The sequence below is a fragment of the Perca fluviatilis genome, chromosome 8 (genome assembly GCF_010015445.1).
Source record: "Perca fluviatilis chromosome 8, GENO_Pfluv_1.0, whole genome shotgun sequence".
In the NCBI taxonomy this organism is placed as follows: domain Eukaryota; kingdom Metazoa; phylum Chordata; class Actinopteri; order Perciformes; family Percidae; genus Perca; species Perca fluviatilis.
In genome coordinates this window covers 9,771,677-9,795,051 of record NC_053119.1, presented here as the reverse complement: position 1 = coordinate 9,795,051, position 23,375 = coordinate 9,771,677, and the positions used below count along the sequence as shown (strand labels likewise).

The 23,375-nt window shown below is 42.0% G+C and overlaps 1 protein-coding gene across 6 annotated transcripts in view; it reads left to right on the top strand.

Annotated features, from left to right (window-relative positions):
• LOC120563691 (transcription factor SOX-6-like) overlaps window positions 1–23,375 on the top strand; it is a 114,729-nt gene that overhangs the window by 85,539 nt on the left and 5,815 nt on the right. For 5 of the 6 annotated variants that reach the window (XM_039808043.1, XM_039808047.1, XM_039808044.1 and 2 more), the window contains 5 exons: window positions 7,114–7,263; window positions 9,164–9,341; window positions 11,655–11,863; window positions 19,909–20,017; window positions 21,180–21,350. In XM_039808043.1, coding sequence (XP_039663977.1) covers window positions 7,114–7,263; window positions 9,164–9,341; window positions 11,655–11,863; window positions 19,909–20,017; window positions 21,180–21,350 — 817 coding nt within the window. The remainder of the gene's footprint in view (window positions 1–7,113; window positions 7,264–9,163; window positions 9,342–11,654; window positions 11,864–19,908; window positions 20,018–21,179; window positions 21,351–23,375) is intronic. The other variant, XM_039808046.1, reaches the window with a different exon arrangement.

The following is a 23,375-nucleotide window of genomic DNA, read 5'->3' as shown; positions in this document are numbered from 1 at the left end:
GTGAAACTCCTACTTGTTCCAACCTCGCCCTGAGTTCAAGTGTGTTAAAAAACCACCTGCAACATTTTCATAAAATAAAAACACTTTTCAGTGCTTAATATCCATTGCCCACTCAACTACACAAGTGTGAATTAATCTATACCTGGTGCATGAGCTCCTATATTGTGTAAATGAGATCTAGAGGCCAAGGCTATTATGAAACCTGCTGAGTCTCTGGTAGATTTTACATGGAAAAAAACATCAGGCAACAGTTATAAAAAAAAAAGATTAGCTGTTTTGCACAAGAAATTATTGCTGTCATGACTGGAACAACTAAAAATCAAATAAATGAATGCGTCCCTATGTGATTCTCCGGAAAGTGTCGATCCAAAAATACCAAATGATAAGAAATGATAATTTGCCTGCTACGTTATTATTTCCTGACGTTGGTTCTTTGTACAACTAACCAATAGTCTCAGCTGCTCCATGTTACAGTACGGTATATGTTCATTAATACCTCCGACACATCCATAAGAGCAAAAACAAAATGGAGCTTTTTTTTTTTTTTCAATAAAACAACATGATGCATTTGTTAAAGAATAAGCTCTACGGGCCGACGCTAGCGTGCTAGCCCGCTTATCTGCTGCCTGTCAGCTGTGTCAGACAAAAGCTGTTATGATGAATCACAGAGGAATTCTGCCCCACCAGCACAACACCTGGCCCCAATGGCAATTCATCAAATCATTTATTGCTGCTTGACACTTGTGGTTTGAGAACAGTAGTTATCCATAATGGTTATCATAGAACATATTTGCAAAGAAAAAAAAAAAAGTGAAACAAATACGAGAAAAAGAAAAATGAAAACGCTACTCCCTAAAGGCGGTTTTGGAATTTCACCACACGACCCCCATCCACCCTGCTGCTTTATCTACTCTCATTGAAGAGAACAAAAGCCCTCAAAAGCTTTTTCACTGGCGAACAACATTGCTTCATCGTGTCAGTCATTACCATGGCGTGTCTTTTGGATTTTTACAAGAATCCTTGTCTCAGTTTACTCAATTTGTATTGTGGTTTTCGCTTATCGAGGCCCTCATTAGCTGCTATTGACTTAGCGAAGCGCCGTGCTGCGCCGAGGGGAGCGGCGGCACAGTCTATCTCCACTCCTGGCTTGGAAATGATCAAAAGAGTCTCTTACCTCTCACTTCATGCTTCACTCGTGGGTGAAGCATGAATGATGTCGGAGAGCGAGTGAAACTCATTCACATTTAAACACTGCATGAGATGTGGAGAATGAGAGGCATAGAGGAACCTGAATGAAAGAGGAAGCTTCTCATCACAGCGCTGGCTAAAAATCGAGTATAGGAGACTGGGAGAAGGAGGAAGACAGGGAGCGTGGGGAAGTGTTCATGAGAGGAAAAAAAAAAAAAAGGGTGATTATCTGAGGAATTTTTGTGAGACGGAGGCGCTGGCTTTCAGCACATGTTTGGACATTGTTTTGACAACAATGCCTATGCCAAAAGCAATCATGATGAGATTTATGAGTTGTACTTGTTTAGATATGTATCTTCATCACTCTTTGTACTATGGTAGCCTACAGTAGCGCTTCTCGAGGGGATGGATACAATAAAAACACCTGCATAGCCCTGCAATTAATGTTTACTTTGTGAAGTTGATGTGCTTTAAATGAATCAACATGTCACCTTAACCCCTATGTACCTATACAGACACGTATCATTCTGTATGCGATGCATTTTTTTTGGAGTGTCTTTGCTGTGTGCGAGCTGCTTTCTTTGTGTGTCGAAAAATTCAACAACTACAGGCTTTCCCCCAAGGACATTAATGAGCCATTTGCCTTTATTTTTCCCAACTGAAAAAAGGTTCAGTTTTTTCCAACATTGCAGAATATTGGTTTGATTGATTGCCATACAGCGAACATATGTGTATTGTTTTGTTTTGTTAGATTGCTTGATTCATTATCATTATTATTTAGGTATTTATGTTTAAATGTTTCAGAATTTCAATGTTTTGTGCCCGCGGATCCTGTCGAAAATGAGATGGTGCATCTCAAGTGGTTTGTCCTCTAATTCATTATTTATTTTTAAATAAAAACTAAATTCCATGTCTTCTCAAATGTGATCAATTCAGTTACTGTAGTAGTAGTAACTCATTACAGACATGGCCTTTGCTGTGTAGGTGAGACAGTCTGAACTAATGTGAATCTGATATGAGATTTACACCCAAACTGATGAGTAGAACAGAACCATGCCACACTATCTTTAGCCCTTTGGCCTACATATAGCCATTGTGGTTATGCAGTAGTTCCACAGCGTATTTCTCTCTTTCTCAGCTTTATGGGCTCTCCCTTTTTGTAGGTGAGGCATAGGCGGAATTTACAGAAAAATCATTTGCACCATAAATGGATGCAAAAAAGACACACATTGCTGCAGAAAAATTCCCCAGAATGCAGAAAATGAAGTGTTTGACGTTCAAAACTCAATCTCAATCTCAACCCCCCCAATGTTGTACCCAAAGTTGGATGTGGGCAGTATTTTTTAAATCTCACAATTATTGTGAGTGCATGTTTTTTTTTTTCTTAGCCTTGCTGACTTGCTGCTAACTTCTTGTGTCTCCACTCATCACTTATTTATCACTCATGAGAACTTTGTCTGACCTTTGCCTCCAGCCTTGACCCTTTGACTCTTGAATGTAGCTTGTCATGTTGGTGAACTTTGGCGAATTGCACTGTTGCACTCAATAAGAGACTTACAGTATGGAATGTGCATCATAGGGTGAGGTATGGTGTAATTTATGTAGTTTCATGCATTCACGAGTCATTAATCATCATTTGTTATCTATACAATGTGTCTTTTCCTTCCATGCTTGTTTAGCAAATGACTGGGCCTTTTGGTGAGTCAGTCCGTTGGGATTTAAACGAGGCACTACAGTAAAGGCATTAGTGGTGTCTCGACATTACAGTCCAGTGCACACACTGAGATCTTGTCTGTTTTTAAGTGTCTTTAAGTCATTAGTCTCAGTTACCCTACACTTCACAAAACTCAAGTGTGTGAAACTATGCATTAGCCTATAAAAAAAGGCATTGTAAATATACAATTACACCATGTTAGTTCTACGTTTGCAATCTCCTCTGCTTGCTACATACAGTACTGTAGTCAAGTACACACCAGCTGGCATCAAACCCTTTTAATGCCAGATCTGTGCTCAAAACAGATGGACAGATGTTGTAGCCAGACTCATCCAGATGTTTCGTAGTTCTGCCCCGTAGCAAGCCTTCAGACAGCTGGCTGGCACTGATGGTCAAGCGGGCGTAGGCTGGCGTACAGAGAGAGCATATTCTCAGGCAGTGAAAATAAACCTGCACAAAATACAAGAGGTTTGCCGTATCTCTGAATCATTGGAGAAGACAGTAAAGGTTCAGAAAGTAACAGCAATAATCATTTCCTTTGTTTTATGCCTTGATCAATTGAAGAAACCTATTAAATCTCAAGCAGGATGACAAATAACAAACAGGCAATATTTAGCAAAAGCTGTCCTATTGTGCTTGACCCATCATAGCCTGACCTAAAAGTTGTGATAGCACAATGTCGTGCTAACGGCGTGGGAACTTCATCGGGACAATTGTTTCCAGAGCCTCGGAGTAGACCCCTTCACAAACAGTGGATTCCTGCTGAAGAAAGGCCCCCTTTGTCGCGGCTAATGCGAGTGAAATACAGTTGCTTAGCAGACATTCTTGTTGAAATCATAAGACATCTCTTGCTGTTTGTCTCTATGTTCTGCCTATTACTGTTTCTGTGTCTGAGGCATGGAGACCACGGTGAGGAACAAACTTTTGTGCCACAAAGTCATGATTTCTGCCCTGTTGCCAACACACAGTGATTATGGCAGAATGGCTTTCTTTGTCATAGAATGAGTACAATGATTGGAGGGCATTCAATTTGGTTTGTCTGGGACTTAAAAAACAAAGTATCTATTCCGTAAAAGAGAACTGGAAGTGAGATAATGGCTGGCTTTATGCAGCCTGCCACTCTGTGTATCTCTTTCACTGTCTTGGATGCAGCTAACCCTCCAAGTGCAATATTTAGCCTCCGTCCTCCGTGTGGGCCAGCTCAGTGGCAGTCGATCCATTTCACCCTCCTCCTCCCCTTGCAAACCTGCTGAAAAAGACAAAACCTCATTTGTTTTGTGTACTGCTGAGATCGATAGCAGCTCAACACTAAAAGAGGCCATCTAAAGGGATTCTCTACTCAGTCCTAATGGGACGGGCCCGTCTGAGCACGGAGGAGGCTGTTGGCAGGCTGCAATACAGCAGTCCGGATAGTGCTGCCCACATCCAAGACCACAACGACATCACCTTCTCTCTATGCTAAAGTCGACTATTAAAATCTCTGCTAATGTTTATGAGGGCCAAAATTGACAGACTAATCTTTGGATTTCAGTTAAATTAGCACTAATGTCCAAAGGCCAGTCAGATAGTCTGGACAGCTACGGAGTGGTTCGAGGCCCTCTTTGTCAATTTGTAATTTAGGAAATTGCGGCATTGTCTTCCCTTGGGGGTTGGCTGAATGGCGAGAGCTCTGGTTGGGGTTGTTTATGCAGCACATTGGCCTCCCCAGACACCAATCAATCTCAGATTGTCTTTAAGAAACAGAGAAAAAAACAAGGTACAAGCTCCTATTCTCAGTCTTCTGTTTGTTCAACAGTACCCTCATCTTATTTGGAATCGCTGACGGAATCGCTGCTAACAGCACAATTCCAGCGAGTGCGTTTGTGTGTATGTGCGTGCGAGCGTTTGTGCAGGCACGAGTGTGAGACGCTAACTGTGTGTTTTACCTCAAAGACTCGTGTTTCTGCCCCAGCCCCCTGCTCCCCTTAGAGCTGTAAGAATATCAGGCATCACCAGAAGTAACTCTGCGGTCAGCTTGATTGACGCGAGAGGCCTCACCACCAGCCATTCAAGGCACATTCTTACGGGGATCTCATATCGCCAGGGGTTGGCCCGAGCACTCCTGGTGCCTTCCAAGGAAAATAAGCGGCGTGACATCAGGGCTTTGTTTCAACGGCGAGGCCCCTTCTGTTTGTGTTTAATATCGCTCCGAGAGAAGTGGAAAGAGGGCCAGCCAATTTCTCTGGCCCCAACTGCTGAGCCTGGAGCTTCGGCGGTGAAGCGACGGTGGTCTTGTGTGTCTGCAGCGCAACACTCTCTATCCCTCTCGCTCTCTCTCTCTCTCTCTCTCTCTCTCTCTCTCTCTCTATCAAGCACGCCTTGCTTTTGGATCTCTGGTCCCAGGAGGCTTTGCAGTTTTGACTATGGGGAAATCAGATCTCACAACACTGGGGGCCGTTTAGGCCGAGGGCTTCTGAGTAAAAACAGAGAGAAAGAAACAGAGATGGAGATGGTGGAGAAGATTTGACGAGCGATTTTGGAACAAAACAGAGACAGAGGAAAAAGAGAGAGAGTCAGAGGGAGATCAAAAGAGAGGACAAAAGAAATACAGATACGTAGAACGAGGTGGAGAGTATAGATGAGGTGAGCGTAACGAAAGAGAGGAAAGAAAGAAAGAGAGGAGGGAGTCTAAGTGAAGGCCAGGCACGTCTGGGTGGTTTTTCCTGAGGACAGGCTCTTTGATACTGCAGCACTCACACTCCAATGCATTTAGACAGGGGTTGACAGTGGTTTAAGGCAGCGGTTTGTCTGGCTAGCTAGCTTTGATTTAGACGATCCTGGACTGGGCCGAGTATTTGACTCTTTGATTTTTGTTGGACGGAAAATTGGTACAGTTTTTTTTTGCCACATTTAATGTTTTCGTCCAATCCTGAAGGCAGATGGCTTATACTTCCCAAGTCTTTTTTTTAAGTTTTCTATTATTTTTACATTACTTTCAAGTGTTTTTCAATTGACTCATGACCAAGATGTAATTGCAGTATGACTGCACCTACTTAAACATGATTGTCCACTTTTTGTCTTTTGGATTAAAGTTAGTGAAGAAACTTGATTTTTTTGAACTGTTAGTTCAAAATTACAAAAGTACTAACCAAATGTGACCAAGTGTTTTTGAGACTCATAAATCATTGTTTGCAATCCTATATATTTTTTTACTATTACCATTTACAATTAAAGTACACCTCCACCTAACGCTAGCATGCTACCTCGTTCTCAATAGCAAAGCACTGCTACAACACACACAAGTTCACCATAATCTACAAAAGAACTACTTACATGTGCGCCCTCATTTAGAAGTCTCCCAGCTAATCCTGCCTTGTAACTGACCGAAGTTGGAGAAACAGGCTTTCTTTTACTGTCTATGGAGCTAGCTAGCTGACATGATCTACGATCTGAGCTACTGCGCATGTGCGAGTGCAATCAAAGATAGTACAGAAGAAGAAGAAGAAGAAAAGAGGTCTCACTCTGTAGCTACAACAGAAACCAGGTGAAAAGAGGATCTGCAGCAGTGAGAGAGAGCTGTGCAGAACAACAAAAAAGATGGTGTTTTTTTAAATGAAACCATGTAAACCTATTCCCGGTACAACCTTAAAATACAGTTATGAACCTGAAAATGAGCATAATATGGGCGCTTTAAATAGTCCGAATAACAACAAAAACATATGCTTCTTTCCATTGTGGTTCACATTGTTTTTTGAAAAAATATTGTTGTTAGCAACACTGTGCCAGGCATTGTCTAAAAAGCTAATTTCCATACTTGCGCGTTCATATTTGTGCAGAACCAAGTCATATATATATCCAATTTTATAGATTAATAGTCAATATTAAACTTGAGGAGGATTCAAGCTAAACATTCAACAGTTTCTTCACCTATTGTCTGGATTTATTTTGACATGCAAATTGATGCACAAGCTGCTCCCAGCATCTGTTGAAAGAATAAGTGTCAGAGATTTATTTGAAATTATTCTGGAATGCCTCCCTGATAAATACTCACCCCCTCAAACAAATCTTCCACTTTTTTGGGACATTATGTCAACTTCAGCTCTAGGTGTGTGTGTGGGGGGGGGGCACAGAAAAAGAGAGGAGAGAGAATGAAAGAGGGAAGCCACTGACTAGCTGCTGGCGAGCAATGTTAATAGCCTGTCGGTTTTGCTGGCTTCTTCCCTTTTATGCAGCAGCTGTATGCCGCCCAACTGGCAAGCATGCAGATCTCACCAGGATCCAAGATGGCTCCCCTCCCACAGGCTCCCAACTCCTCCGGTCCCCTTTCCCCCTCCGCCATGAAGAGCGAGAAGCAAGCATCCAGTCCTGTCGCTCACATTAAGGTGAGTCCATTGTGGCAAATGTTGTAGAATAGCAGAATTGTTCAAATGATTCTACAGGATGGACACATTTGTGATTGATAATATTGCAATTTCAGGAGACAGACCAATAAGCAGTAGACAAAGACAACAGCACTTTGTTGACTATTTTCAAGAAACGAGCAACTGGGAATTAGACAAATGTATAAGGGCTACGTATTGTGCAAGTAACAAACATCATAAGTCAGAGGAAAGAGTGAGTTCAGAATATGTATGATAGGAAAACAGGAATAAGATGAAGAATAATGATGATGATGATGATGATGATCAGTTCAAGTAAAAGTGAGAGGCTGGAAATTTGGAAGTTGTTGAAACAACAAACTGTGCATGGCCTTATACTGTTCTCCGACTATTAGAAACAGCTTATTTAAAAGTCACACACTGATTCACACACACAAACGCGCACACTCACAAACTGAAACTGGCGCTGGCTGCTGTTTGGCAGGAACCCAGACCCCTTCACTGGAGAGAGCGTACGCCTCATCTTTACCCGACGACGAGGCAGTAATGGAAGCCATGTGTGTGTGTGGGGCACAGCTGCAACCGGCGTCACAATAGACCGGCGTCAGAGCTCACCGCATTCAAACAGTAGTGCTGTGCCCTCCAAAGTCCCCAGCCTCCGCTAACCCCGCACATGCTCAGCCCACCCCCCAATTTTGGCATGCCACCCGCAGCCTAACCCCTCCTCCCCCCCCCCAAGATGGTCCTAAACTCCTTTCATTCTCAACACTTCCCTCAGCTGAAGCTCAGCTCCAAATTAGATCCACGTTCATTAAGTGTTTGCTGCCAGCAGTCAGGCCGTGTTGACGTGCGTTACATACACCACTTTTCCTCTTCCAGGGGATTCCTTGTGTGGATCAATGTGGTCGTGCACCTCCGATTAGAAATAGAGGAATTGCACAAAGGTGCCATTGTTTGGATAAGAAGGTACACTGCGACTTATTTTCCCTGTCAGGTTCACAGAGGTTAGCAGTGGAATTCATTTATTGAAGGACAAAAACCTGACAGGGATGACTGGTCAGTCAATGGCAGCATCACTTAGTTACTGAAGGTACTTCAAGGGATACTTTGGACAAAATTAAAAAAATCTGTGGCTGTGGTTATCTCAAATTAAGTCAATTTCACTTCCAAAGGTGACCCATTTCGACAGCAGAAACAAATAGTTTTGCCAAAACATTTCTTAATACACGGCTGTGTCACACCATATACCATCCAAAGCTTCTAGTGTATTTAAAAATATAAATGTTGGTGAACTGACAATTGCTTGGCACATACTGTGCCTATGTATGTGTTCAATGCATCCTTTCCGGCATAAAACATTTGCAAAGTTGATCTTTGGAAGACTTCTTATACCTACATTGTTTATATCCATGTTGACTTGCTAGCAGTATTTTTCTTCTTTGCCTTTGTTGCTGCATTACTACTTTTCTTGTTGCTTTACTGTACAGGGTTCATACGTTTCGAAACAACCTGGAAAAGTCATGGAATTTTTGTCAAATGTCATTAATAAATGTATTTTCACGTCGTCTTAACCTCAACATTCTATTCGGGGAGCGATACGAATCCCACTATGAACCACATAAATTGTCATTCATTTTCTAGTTACTGAGGGTAAACTTTAACACATATTTTTATTCTTATTGTATAATGTCGACTGACATTTTCAGGAACACATATTCATGGAAATTTGCCAAAACGTCATGGAAAAGTATTGGTTAAAATGCGTATGAACCCTGACTGTACTCGAATGTCATTTAGTGGAATAGCATGAAAACCATTGGCAGGACTCAATAGGGCTGCTTTAAGTTAAATTCTGATACAGATCCTGATCCATCGGACACTGTTGCGTCCATTCTACCAACAGGAGGAAGGATCCACACAGCCATTGAACCTCTCAGCCAGACCCAAGACAACTGAGCTGCTTCGCTCCCCGACGTCCCCGACACAGAGTCTGTTCTCCGGAAACAAGACCAGCCCTACAGGCATGGGCAAGGGCCGCATCCCAAGCCCCATCGCCAACATGGGCAGGAACACCTCTCTGGGTAGGTAACAAACACATACATGCATCTTTCTTTCCTTTACCACTGGGTAGACGTGATGGGCCACCTAGCCTATAGCCTGCCTACAGTAAATACATTAGAATTGGCTTTACTGACAAGTTCAATAAGAATCACACTGTCTTAATGCTGCTTCACAATGCCAAGAAAAAACTCTGACACACTCGACACATACATGCTGCCTGTCTCACACACTAACAAACACTCAGACACTTTCTGTATTTGTTCACATCTGTACTGTACATCCATCCAGAGTAAACATGTCCTAATTCCAGTGTAAAATTATGTCTACCCCTCAACCGGAAAAACAAAAACATCACCCACCCAAACACCTCCCTCCTCCCCGCCACACACAGACAAACCAAGCAGCGTCGCATGCGCCTGATAGACTGCAGACACCTCAACCCCACGAGGAGACCTGTGCATGTATTTGTGTGTGTGTGTGTGTGTGTTTGTGTTTTACAGGAGTCCAAAGCCCTGTATTTAGCCCCAATGAAAACCCCAGCAGCGGAAGCAGTGAAACCCAGCACACGTTATTTGGTTTTTAAGAGCTTCCTCACATCATTGTCTGCCCGTGCTAGACCTTTTATGCCCCTACCTCTGCTATCTGTTATTAAGGCCAATCTAAACCCTCTCATTATATCCCCCCCCAGAAAACAATTTCGCCAGCTCCTCTGGAGTGGCTTTGAGGACGCGACGCTTGTGTTCCCTGCAAAGTTATTTTTTGCCCATTTTAACGGCCACCCAAGCATACAGTGCTTCCTACTTGTCTGCTAATTAAACGAGTAGGGCGACGGAAACTTTGCATCCTTTTTCGTTTTTTTTTTCTCTTTCTTATTCTTCAAATGTGCATCGGTTTCAAAAGTGTGAAGCATGGCACATAAACAAGGAGGAGGAGGCTCTCGTGTTTAGACACAAGTCGACTGGAAAACAACTTTAGCGACATTTGGCACCCATAAAGAGTTTGGAAAGATTCCATTTTCAAACAGATGTTTATAATATTATTTCGTAAGAATTATATTGCAGCCATTCAGAATTTTTGGTTCTCAGCACTCACGCTTTGTTTTCAAAGCCTCATAGTGTTCATTAAGTCACATGAAACCACACACACAAACCAAACTGGGTTCTTCAAGGGTTACAGTGGTTCAACAGCATCCATGTCTGGTTTGTTTAAAAACTGACAAATAAAGAATACTTGCAAATCAGAATTTAGGAAGCAGTTGCTTTTAACTCTTTGAAAATGGCAGACTTAGTGCAGTATTAAACTTATTCACAATGGTGCCATATACAGTAGAACTTTTCTGACAGGTTATCTGTGATGGCACACGTCTTAAGAACCATTTCCTGGTACTTATTGTCTGAAGACTGTACGGGGCTTCCGAAGAAATGGGTAAACTCATAACATAACGTGGCTTTATAGTCCCCATACCTGACCTGCTTGGTCAAGTTTATTAGATGACTAAAAGCCCTGAAAACCTATTCTCATCTTTAGTATGAGAGATAGGGTCCAATAATAACAGTTTCCTGCCAAAGGTGGAATGATTTTTGCCATTTCACATCAGAGTTTCTTATTTGTGGGTTCCTCTGTCCTCTTCTCACTAGTTTGAAGTGGCTGAGAAAAAGTGATATCATATTCAATTGTACGCCAATCAAAACTTTTAAATCAGAATCTGGTGGCAATTGCAGGGTTGTTGCTCATGTTGCCAGGCTATTGTCAGATCAAACTACTCAATCTAACTACTTTACTACTTTATACGTAAAGGTACAGTTAGCAAAGCTGCGCAAAGATTGTTGATATTTGAACTCAACTGCCCAACATTCATATTTGAGGTTGATGACAAATCGATTACTGTCATAGTTAAAGGAATACGCCACCGTTTGTTGAAATAGGGCTTATCACGGTCTACCCTGGCTGTAGATAGGTGGGCCAACGCATTTTTTGTCTCAGTGCAAGTAATTAGTTTTTTTGTCTTTTGTTGGCTCACTTTTACTCACAACATGCTAACTGGCAACATAGGATTCCATTCATTACGCTAAGCTAACTAGCGGCGGCGCTGCCGGTGTTGCACCGGCCTAAAACAATGCATGTACAAAAAATGCGTTGGCCCACCTATCTACAGCTAGGGGAGACCGTGATAAGCCCTATTTCAACAAACAGTGGCGTATCCCTTTAAAGGAAGACAGAAATGAATCCACAAATGAACAGCTTGTTGTATTGAAGCCACACGCTCTAGGCTCTCCTGTCCTGCCAGTCAAAGTGACAGACAGTTGTCCCTCTCTCCTGTCCTCCCATCCCAGACATCCTGTCCAGCCTCAACTCCACAGTGCTGTTTGGGGACCAGGATGCGGTGATGAAGGCCATCCAAGAGGCCAGGAGCATGAGGGAGCAGATCCAGAGGGAGCAGCTCCACCACCAGCAACAGCAGCAGCAGCAGCAGCCGGGACACCACAGTCTGGAGGCCAAACTGTCGGCCCTCAGCAGCATGAGCCTCAACAACGGCAACAAGGTTAGAGGAGACAGACAGACAGTGCTGGAATGTAACTAAGTACATTTACTCAAGTATCATACTTAAGTACAAATTTGAGGTACTTGTAGTTTACTCGAGTCTATTCTTTTCATGCCATTTTCTACTTCTACTCCGCTACATTTCAGAGAGAAATATAGTACTTTTTACTCCACTACATTAATCTGACAGCTTCAGTTATAGTTACTTTACAAATTAAGATTTTTGCACACAAAACACATGTAGTTTATAAAATACAATGTTTCATTATAAATTAAACTACCCAACAATAAAACGGCCTACAAGTCCAGCTGAAATGATTAGCCAATTGAACACTTTGAAAGAACTGTTTTGATCGTTACCAGTCTCTAAAATGTGAGGATTTTTCTGCATTTAGTACTTTTACTTATAATACTTCAAGTACATTTTCCTGATGATTACGTACGTACTTTTACATAAGTAACATTTTTGAATGCAGGACTTTTAACAGATTATTTTTGAATGCAGGACTTTTAACTGATTATTTTTTCAGTGTGATATTAGCACTTTTACTTAAGTAAAGGATCCGAATACTTGTTCCACTGCTGCAGACAGAATCACGTGTGGCTACACTAGAGGATTCACAGACACAGTTGACTGATAAGGTCTGTAGAAATCACATGGTCTTAATGCGGTTTTCAAAGGCATTTTCTTTCATGTGAAGCAAGAATTCTGATTGAACCACTGCACACACACGTAAACTACATACACGCAAGGACACACATATTGTACAGTTCATGTGACACACACCAACAGGGGGGAAAGTGACATTTTCCAAGTACTGTACTTTTTTTAAGGTACAATTTCCAGGCACTGGCACTTGTTTCTTGGACTTTTTCTCTCCACTATTTGTCAACTATAGTTACTATTTACTTTGCAGATTAATATTTTACATACAAAACATTTAGATTTAAAATATGATGCATATTATGAATTATAGCACTCAACAGTGTATTCAAAAATTGCTCCACCAAGACCAGATACAACTGTAACATGCTTTTTAAATGTTAATGTATTATTTTACATAATAAGTATATTTACTTTTGATACTAGATGTACATGTATATGTTGCTGACAACACTTTTTGCACTTTCACTTAACTGTGCAGGAACAACTCAGCAACACTTATCGCTTTGCTCCAAGAGTCTGCACTTTATTCAATAAACATATTTTGACCATTTTCATTTACCAACCTTTAAAGAAACGTGTACCTCCAACACAGACATTTCAAAGTAAATGTACCCATCAAAATGTCATATAAACAATAGAAACTATCACACTGACACAACAATCACATTAAACACCTGCTAAATAAGTACAAAAAGTATACAGCTCTAGCTTATTACATAAGCATTCAAATGATAAAAAAAAAAAGCCTTGTTACGTTTCCTAAAAAATATCACCCCTTCTTGGTCCCATTTACTTGAGCACCTGGGCAGTACACTCTTACTACATATTTATTACATATAAGTAAACTTTTGAATGCTGGACCTTTACTTTTACAATGTGGTATCACTACTTGTCCTTCAGTTAAAGATGTGGACACATCTTCTAAAACGGCCCACAGCTGGAGGAGCATGCAGAGTAATGTGGCGAGGAGAAAAAGGGAAGAGGATCTCTTTTGCATTTATACAGCGTTCAGGTCCACGTGATATTCTCTCTTGCTTTTTCGCGCGCACACACACACGCACGCACGCACACGCGCACACGCGCACACGCGAACACCCACACACACCCACACACACACACACACACAGGCACACGGGCACACACAGACACAAATCTCCCACTCCAAACTCCTCGCTCCAGTGTCTTATTTTCTCCATTGGCCGAGTGTTCAAGGTCTCTGCTCAGCTTGTGCACAAGTCTGAAGAATATTCATGGATGATATTTGCTGTTGTTTGGCTCGAGCTGCAGCTCTTGAGGACTTCTCTTTTCTTCTCTCATCTCCACGGCCACCCAGAAGCCAACAGCTTTGAAGAGGGAGCAGCTGGGCCAATGACAAGTGATGGTTTTGGCGTGTGTGTGTGTGTGTGTGTGTGTTGTGTGTGTGTGTGTGTGTGTGTGTGTGTCCCTGGCTTGACTGAGACTGAGTGGGTGTTTTTTGGGAGAAGAGATGGTGTTAACATTAATGTGTGTGTGTGTGTGTGTGTGTGTGTGTGTGTGTGTGTGTGTGTGTGTGTGTGTGTGTGTGTGTGTGTGTGTGTGTGTGTGTGTGTGTGTGTGTGTGTGTGTGTGTGTTAGTGTGTGTGTGTGTGTGTGTGTGTGTGTGTATAATGGAGTCCAGCTCTCCACTTGCCCTAGAGGGGTGGGGATCCCGGCCTCGAGGTTTTAGCCCAATTAAAGGGCCTTTCTCGGGTGAAGGGACATCCCCCCTCCATGTGGGAGACAGGGCCTTTGTACCATGATCTTATATCCAGAGGGACATCCATATTCCAAAACATCTTCAATCAGTCTGATCAGCCAATCACAGATTCCAGGGATCAGACATTCCGTAATATAGGAGACATGATTAGACCGGCTCTCCTGCGCAATTGATCCCATGTTGCTTGCAAGGATGAGGAAAAGGAGGAGGAGAGGAACTCATGAATATTTTAGGGGTGGAGACTTTGAACCCAACAACCCCAAGTAGGTCATGATTGGTGCACTCCAAGGATAGGCTGTTTTGAATTTTTTTGGACTTGTTTGCCTTGCATCTTCAGGAGGAAAACATCCAACATTTGGCAAAATATATCTCCGCTGTACTTATCCTCATTCCCAAGTTGATTTTTTTTTTTTTATAAGTCATTATGCTAGTAAACACTAAGAAACTCATATATATAAATTATACAACAGCCTATACTAATAAATAGTTTATTACGATTTAATTTGAGTCGTTTGCTACAGGTCTGGTGAAGAATCCCACAAATGTTTCCAAATAAGTTCAGTTTTGTACAAAGTTAACTTCGAAATGATCGCAGATGAAGGTGAGTGTATTGCAGGGAGAGCCCTGTGTGCTTCTTAAGTTCTATATTTTCCGACTTTATAAGAACAAAACCCAAAGCAATGCAGTAATTTGGTTTATAGCTCCATGCCTCCTAATAAAAAGCTCATTTGGAAACTCTCAAAGTAATTGTTTCCGGTTTGAGGACGACAGCAGGCCTTGGTGTTTGTTGTCAGTTTGTTATTCGTTACCTAAGAACAGCAGCTCAAAGACTCTCTCTTAGCTTTAAACACATCGTTTTTTCTTTGGTACGGAGACCTTTTTTTTTGTGTGTGTTTTTTTTCTTCTTTCTAAAGTACTCAAAGGCTTTGCTTTGTCTTAAACAATTCATGGATGGAACTTGCTGGATACTGAGAGTGTGACTCACCCGCTCCACCTCGGGAGGCAGCGAGACCAGCTCTTTTTCTTTACCTTGGATTTGTGTGTTGTTTTTGGTTCGTTGAATAAATTTGTTGCTCAAATCCTCTGCTTAGAAACTTTGAGGCTCTGGCCAAGCCTTTTTGTTTTATCACATTGTACGAGCGCAGCATATCAGGCTTCTCTGGAGGGAATGAGGCAACTGGTAAATGGTATTTCAGTGTAATATTGAATGTTGAGCTATTTATTGCCTGCGCTGATTCAACACAAATGGAGTCGACGCGGTGACGTCTGAGTGTGTGTGTGTGTGTGTGTGTGTGTGTGTGTGTGTTTGTGTTTTTTTTCGCTTTATGTTTGTGTATTTTTGTCCAACAGCATTAATTTCAAGCATCGACGACATAGACATTTCCCTAAGAGCTGAAAGTGATCCTGCGCTCCTTGTGTGTGTGTGTGTGTGTGTGTGTGTGTGTGTGTGTGTGTGTGTGTGTGTGTGTGTGTGTGTGTCTGTGTCTGTGTCTGTGTCCTGGCCCTGCACTGGCCTTGGCCATGTTAATGTCATTATAGCTGGTGTACAGACGAGAGGCCTGGCCAGTTAGTGGCATTGTTGAGTATCACCTTACGCTTACGTTGCTTCCAGCTGGCCTGCGGCTGCCAAAGCCTCACTGAAATAGCCACTATGTATGACTGTTTGTGTGTGTGTGTGTGTGTTTAAGCTTGTGCACTTTTTTTTCCATCTAAACAGCCACAAAACACTCCCTAAACCCACTTAAAGGAAAACACCAAGTTTTTGAAAGATTTGCACAATACTCAGCTGACATGTTTTGGATGAAAACACCAAAATCAACCATATGTCCCCAGTAGATTGTTCACTAAGGCTCTAACTCATGCGAATATACTGTAAAGTGAGAACATGTAGAAGTTCTAAGGCTGCATGGTACAGCTCTGCACAGGAGCTTTGTAAAGTTGACATGAAATATGATAGAAAAATAATACACTGCTTTGAACCACGAGTGACTACTTTTCCTGTTTCCATAAGAGGTGAACACAGTAGGTGATGGCAGACTGAGTGCAGGTAAATCTACAGGCCACATAAGAAGGAACACAAACCGTTTTTTTTTTTATCGCTTCAAGATCTGTTTTCTCACTTTGGATGATGCTGGGTATGGAAACAATCACTCGACTTTGAATGATGGGGACACGTGGATGTTTTTGGTATCTGTGCTCACATAATTTAACAGTTAGGTTGATCCCTCAGCAGCCATACAAAAGTGGGTTAAGAGTTTGGACACTTTTGCCAGAAAAATCTGTGAGAAATTAGGCAAAACCCTTCACAAGATGAAAAGAAAGCAATTCATGTAAATGAATGGAGATGACGCAACACAAAATTTCAATGGCAAAAATGTGAAGGTTGAAACGACTGAAGTATACGGCTCCATGTCAATACAAAATCTGCCATCAGATTTCATATTGAACAGAAGTTATGTTGTCCTTACCCGATAGTTTCAAATCATATTTTTTTGTAACAATTAAATAGTTTGAGTTTGTCACAAATTATATTTTATTGTATTTTATACAGGCACATTCCTCTCAGATTTATTCTTAACTTTTGCACAGTTTTGAAATTTCCCAGATCTCTAAATCTGAGGGTCTTTAAGTAGTAATAAGGCCCATAATAGAGAAATGTATTTTGTCTGTACCCGGTTGAATAGAGTTGGTCGGCATGCTTGCAGTTTCTGTTGGTAGAGCAGAATGAGTCTGGAGGGAGGCGAGGAGGGAGGAAATGGTTGTATAGAAGTTTATATTGGCTCTGCTGGTGAGTTTGGTCTTTGTAGGAAGCGCGCCTGTTAAACCGACAGCTTACACGGTTCCAAGTCTTGATTAAAGGTCACCGTAATGTTGCTGTATTTGAAGCCTGAATGATATACATTATAATAATGTATACTACAAAGCTGAGTCTGGCACCTGCAAATAGACTGTTGAGTGTCTACCTCTTTGGGGTTGGAGCCTCAAGGGGAGGAGGGCTGCTGCCGGTGGTGTTAAAGGCTATGAATAGGAGGAATGGTGAAAAGGAGAAGAAGTGGAGGGGAGGGTAGGGGAGGGGAGGGGGAGAAAAAAAAACAGAACAGGGCTGAGTGACAGCTCTATCGGCACACAGAGAAGTCTGAAGAAGGAACGAGAGCAAAAGAGATGAAGGAAATAGGAAGAGAGAGGGAACGCCGGGAGGGGGACTGAGGAGGTTGCCAAACTTGATTGGTCCGGGAGGAGACAGTAAACGGTTGCGGGTCAGCTGGAGGCAGGCTGTGCTGGCGGTAGGCGAGTTGTAACTGTGGTAATGAGCTCAATACGGTGTGGATTAAAAAAAAAAAAAAAAACAGTGATGTTTGGAGTGTTACCCTGGCAACGCTGGAGAGACGCAAACGCCAAGAAGAGGGGAGACCAGGCGGAACAAAAAGAGTCGGTGTCTCTTAAATTTAGTAATATACATATATTGGGCTGTAGAGCCAGTGAAAGCATTAGTGTGTTTAAATTTTTTTTTAAAGTGAATGTTGCGCTCCTTTTCCCAACTGTTTTTTATTATATATGTTTAAAGTATTCATAATATATGTTGTTTTTATTTGTTGTTTGTATATCTGGAGTGGTAAATAATTTCCCCCTGGGATTATTAAAGTATTTCTGATTCTGATTCTGATCTGATTAACTTAGAATTTTAATTAGTTGTCAATCTCAATCCTCTGCTTAGTTTAATTTATCTTTGCCCCTGCGCATGTCCTTCATTGTGTTTAATTTATTTAGTCTTTGATTCGTCACCTTGTCTGCTTCGAAGTCCAGTGTCACTCTTTTTACTCCAATTCAGACCTGCGTTAAATAGTAATTTGATATCAAGTACGTGCATGATGGGTGGGATTTACTGGCTCAAAACCATTCAGATACACACAAATACTGTTTTTCCTGAAAAGTGTGCTTCCTCTTCACTGGGACTGCCTGAATATCAGGACTCCTCGGACTGCTTTTAACCAGATAATCCCTCTGTGATGAAGACAAAAGCATTTAAAGGAGCACAATCCAATCGTGTACACAATACAAATGGAGTCTCATGAAAGAGAAAGTTATGAACGAAAAAAGTCTGTAATGCTGCTCCAAAAGGCAGCCGTCCAGTATCAAACCAGCAGGCGCACAGGCCAAACCTATTTCAATCTTGACTAAACAAAGCAAAGACAGCTCCTTATTGCATTTGCCACAAGAACTTTCAAGTCGACCAAAAGTAGACCAACCACAGGGAATATTTGCAAATTTTTACCCAGGTCTGCTGTTAATCTGTTTTTTGGATCAGTCTACCTCTATTGATGCTGTCCTAGTCCATTTTCCAGATCCCTAACTCTACTGTGCGTTACTTTTCCATTGGTCTCCTCCCATTTACCAGGAACATTCATACGTCTCTAACTACTTAGGATGTTTATACATGTTGCTCTGTGGTGCATCTGACACTACACTAGTTAAATCTACACCAACGTTTAATGTTTAGAGCACCAAACTCAAACTTCCCGAAGTCTGAAAGCATCATCATGAGCAATGGCCGCTTTCCCCAGGCTATTGTTTAGCACCACAAGCCTTATTCTTGTCTCTGGTTTAGTTTTCCAGTCCTGTTCCTTTTGCTTTTGCTCTCTCTATCTGCCTCTGTCCTCTGCCCTCTTTCTTTCTTTTCTTTAGTCCTTTGTTAGGCGGTTGCTTCCTGCGGTGAGCATGGCACTGCCCAGGCACATGTTCTGTGGTGGGCCTGATTACAGCCCTGCCGTAGTGCTGACATTGGCCCGCGTCGACTCATATATAAACACACACACACACACACAAACACACACACACACACACACACACACACACACACACACACACACACACACATACACGCCGGCCCCTAAGTTCCACCAACTCTGCCAGCGGCTACCGCGGCATGACTTCACCCGGCAACCATTCCTTGCGTCAAACAAAATGCCTCTGTCACCAGAAAAAGGAGGAGAGCCGAGAGGGAGGAAGGGAGGGAAGGCAGGGGAGAAGAGAAGAGAGGAGAGGAGAGGAGGAGTGTGGATGTGCGGTAGCTGTGTGGAGGGTTCAATGTTTTCCACCCCAGTTTGGGAGCGTGGTGGGGTAATTTTAGCTGGAAGGTCCCAAGGCAGGCTGCTTGTGGAAGTTATTTGTCTCCGAAGTCAAGTTGCAGGCACAAGGCAGAATCAGAGAGAGTGCTTGATGATGGGAGGATGAGGAAGGTGATTAGCTCGTCTGTTAGCTTATCGCGTTACAAACGTCATGACTCATTTTTCTCAGATACTGTGAAAAAAGTAGTGAAGCTGCATCGAAATAAATTGCTCATATTTGGGGGCTGTGCTGGACTTCCCTCAATGCCAACTCAACCCAGCTATTACTGTAGTTTTTATTGGCATTACCATCACAGTCATCTCTAGTGACCCAATTTAAAAGATGCCAGGCATACACAGGGACTTCATCCAGACATTAAATAATAAGAACTGAATTGCAATTGAAAACTTAAAAGAATTTGTTTTATTTTGGGCACAACTCGCGTCACGTTTCTCAAATTTCAGCAGTGCTGCGGCCACATCGCATTCATTTGCAGCTTGCTTCGAATAACCTCTGGTATTTTTTTCTTGTGTTGCAGGAGCGGCTGCATTATGAGTCGCTGAGCCAGCACCTGGGGAAGCTCGGGGAGGATGCTGGGAAGATGGTCCATCGAGTCATTGACCTGACGAGACCAGAAGATCTGGATGGTAAGCACCTCCGCTGCCTATCTCCTTGTAGTTTTTGTGCCATATTCTTCTTCCATTTGTCATCTTTTTCTAGCACTCTTCTTTTGGTTTGTTGAATTGGACTTTTTTTGCCTACTTTTCTGACTCTTGCACTCCTTATGCTGGTTCCTAATGATCTTCAGAAATGTGTACAGATGCACAAAAGACATGAGAGAATGGAAAGGCTAGAGGGATATATAAGAAAGGAGTTGCAATAGTTTTGAGAAGCAGACTCTCAGTTAGAAGCGGTCACATCCTGTTCAGACTAAATTGATACCAGTGACCCTTAACTCTGTAACTTAGAAGAGGCCCTACTTCTGGTGGTCTGCCTTTTTACAAATCCACAATAAAGAAGAAGGCATCTTCCAGAAGGCCAGAACATGCAGGTATTCAGGGAATACAAATATTTATTGTGCTCCTCAGGAAGCTACGGTGAAGGACACCCTAAACAGCTAAACAGAGTGTTCAATGTCAACATTTTTGACTCTTGAAATTGTTTACACTGTTATTCCTGCAAGTACATGACACAAGGCTGAATTATCCTCCTTTTTTCTCCACAACAAGTGTTTGTGACACAAGATCCCACCCAGTACAAGTATGCAAACAAAAGCAGGTGAAGACAGACAACAAGTCTGTTGTGGCTAAGGGTCGATGAAGTTCACTGCCAATAAGAATTCTCAATTTTTTTTATGAATGATAACAACACTTCATGTACTGTGCATTGCATACAGTTAGCAGATGCTGAGTTGGTGCTAAAGTTGCTGTTTTTTCCCCCTCCCAACCCACCTGTTACTCATAAAGCACCACTGTTTACAGGAGATGAGGAGGTCTCATTGTGGTTTAGTTTAGAATCAGAGGACTAAACACAGCAGCAAAGGCACTGAGATACTATCAGGCAGAAGCGAGCTGTGTATAGCTCATGTGTGTCTGTGTGAGCATGTTGAGGGCATCCCAGCAAGACCCCCATCAGACTTTTGTTACACTTTTGTTATACTTTTGTTATACAGTACATCCTCTCCCAAGGACGAAGGGCTAAAGAAACTAACAGGAAGTGCTCATCCATATCCGAGCAATATCCTGCATTTCAAGCGTAAAGGAATGAAAGATAAATGTGTCAGTGATGTATCTCCTTTGTGTCACATAGGGAGTAATATCACAGAGGCGCGAGTGTTCAGGGAGGCGCGTGGCAGGAACAACGCAGAGCCCCACATCAAGAGGCCCATGAACGCCTTCATGGTGTGGGCCAAAGACGAGAGGAGAAAGATCCTGCAGACCTTCCCTGACATGCATAACTCCAACATCAGCAAGATTCTAGGTGAGATTTTATGGATTTAACTTTGAAAGGGGAGAGAACCCTCAATGCTAAACCTAAACTCCTACAAATTCCAGGCCTGAACCTTGTACTGTAAATTCTGCTTTTGGAGGATTGTCCTCATTTTTATCTCCTTGTGATAACTTGTTCATATGTAGTTGGGGTGAATTATTAATTTTTCTCCCAGAAAAATGTATCAGTGTTTGTGTTGCATATTAGTAAATGAGAGAAAATAGGATAAACGTTTATTTGCATGTGCCACCCATTTTCCTCTCGACTTTCTGTTACTGGAAGCATTTTCTGAGCTGTGTTTTCCTTGCGAGGACCTCATGTACTAAAAACTGCGGCAATCAGTTTCTTTCTATCTTTTCGATGCGTGGGGGCAAAAAAATCCAGGTGGATATCAGTTCAAGCCAAATCCGTGAATTTTTTGTGAAAATTGGTAAAAAATTGCTGTGTCTCAACATCTTACATTTGTGGCTTAAAAAGTAATTTTACCTCCTTCCACCATCTTGTTCAAAGACACACTGCAATTGACAGTAGATGGTCCTTAAACCTGTACATTTTTCTTCAGGTCAGCCTCTCCGCTCATTAGGGTTACTCTGCCTCTATATTCTACGGTTCATAGGGTCTATTACCAGCAGGCTGCGGACTATAAGAAGGACTAGTGTGCTTTTAACCCTGGAACACTTCACACACAGAGCTCCACTGTGTCAGCCTGACTAGTGTGATGGATGCATTCCGTTATAAAGTAGCCGTGTTGATACTAACGTCCTTCGACACAGATAGCCATTCACACGGTGCTGAGCATAACGGTTGTTCGCGAAATGTTCTGAAGACCTCCACTGTCCGATGCAGGGCTCCGGTGAGCTCAAGGGTTGCTGAATGTGAATGCTTCTCTGGAGCAACATTAACAAATTGCTTTTTCTTAGGTGGGTCTGTGTTCCTGACTTGAAGCTTTGAATGGGCTCTGATAGAGCGACGCTTTTGTGTTTTGACGAGTGCTTCCGGCAATTATATCGTGTGCCGTTTGTGCAAAGATTTCACTGAGAGAATCTAAATTGAAGTTGGATATGTATTTCCCGTATTACAATGAATTGTCATAGTGAAATTATTTGATTAAAGGTTGTTTATCGTCCTATGTGAATAGTAAGATCCTGTTTCCAGGAAGTATTAAGAAATGACATTTTTTTTTTCCAGTAATCCATCAATCCTCTGTGGCAATATAAGAAACAAAAAGGCAGAATTTAAAGTGCACAATTGTGTATGTGTATATGACTGCATGTGTACAATGCATGTCTCTCCAACATAATAACACAGCTGGACTTTGGGGAGTGGGTGGCAGGCTTAAAAAAAAGTCTCTTTCCTGTGTCACCAAAGTACAAAAGTAGTTTGTGATAAACCTAGATAAACAGAGAAGCGAGGCGGAGAGTGTATAATCAGTTATCAGAGTGCTTCGCAGATGTGCTGCGTTCCTGCGGTAATGGCCATGTCCACTTGTTCAGAAGGTCCTCTTACCGGAGGGAAATAAGAAGTACACAATGTATCATTCTTCTTCAGCCAAAAGAGAGCCAAATGTAATCCACTCCTGATTTTGAACAGCCTCCTTGGTTAAAGACTTTATTGTGTCTGTTCACATGACAACATCCAACCTTAAGAAACCACCAGAGATGTGGACGTTTTTATGTACTTTGTATGATTGATTTAATGTGCAGCTGAAGTGACAGTATGTTAGCCATGTCTGATCACCGATTCAGTTCTCATTACGTCTATTTCAAAACAAACTCTGTGCTCAACCAGCCCAATTGAAACAATTCAGAGAAGCACGTCAAAACCTTTTTTGTCACTCCCTAAAGTCCTTAAATTTAAGGAAGTTTAGATTATGTCACTCCCTAAAATTCTGCATATTTTGTCAATTCAGTTAAATTTTATTCATATCATCAAATCATAACAAGAGTTATCACAAGACACTTTACAGATAGAGTAGGTCTAGACCACACTATAATTTACAAAGACCCAACAATTCCC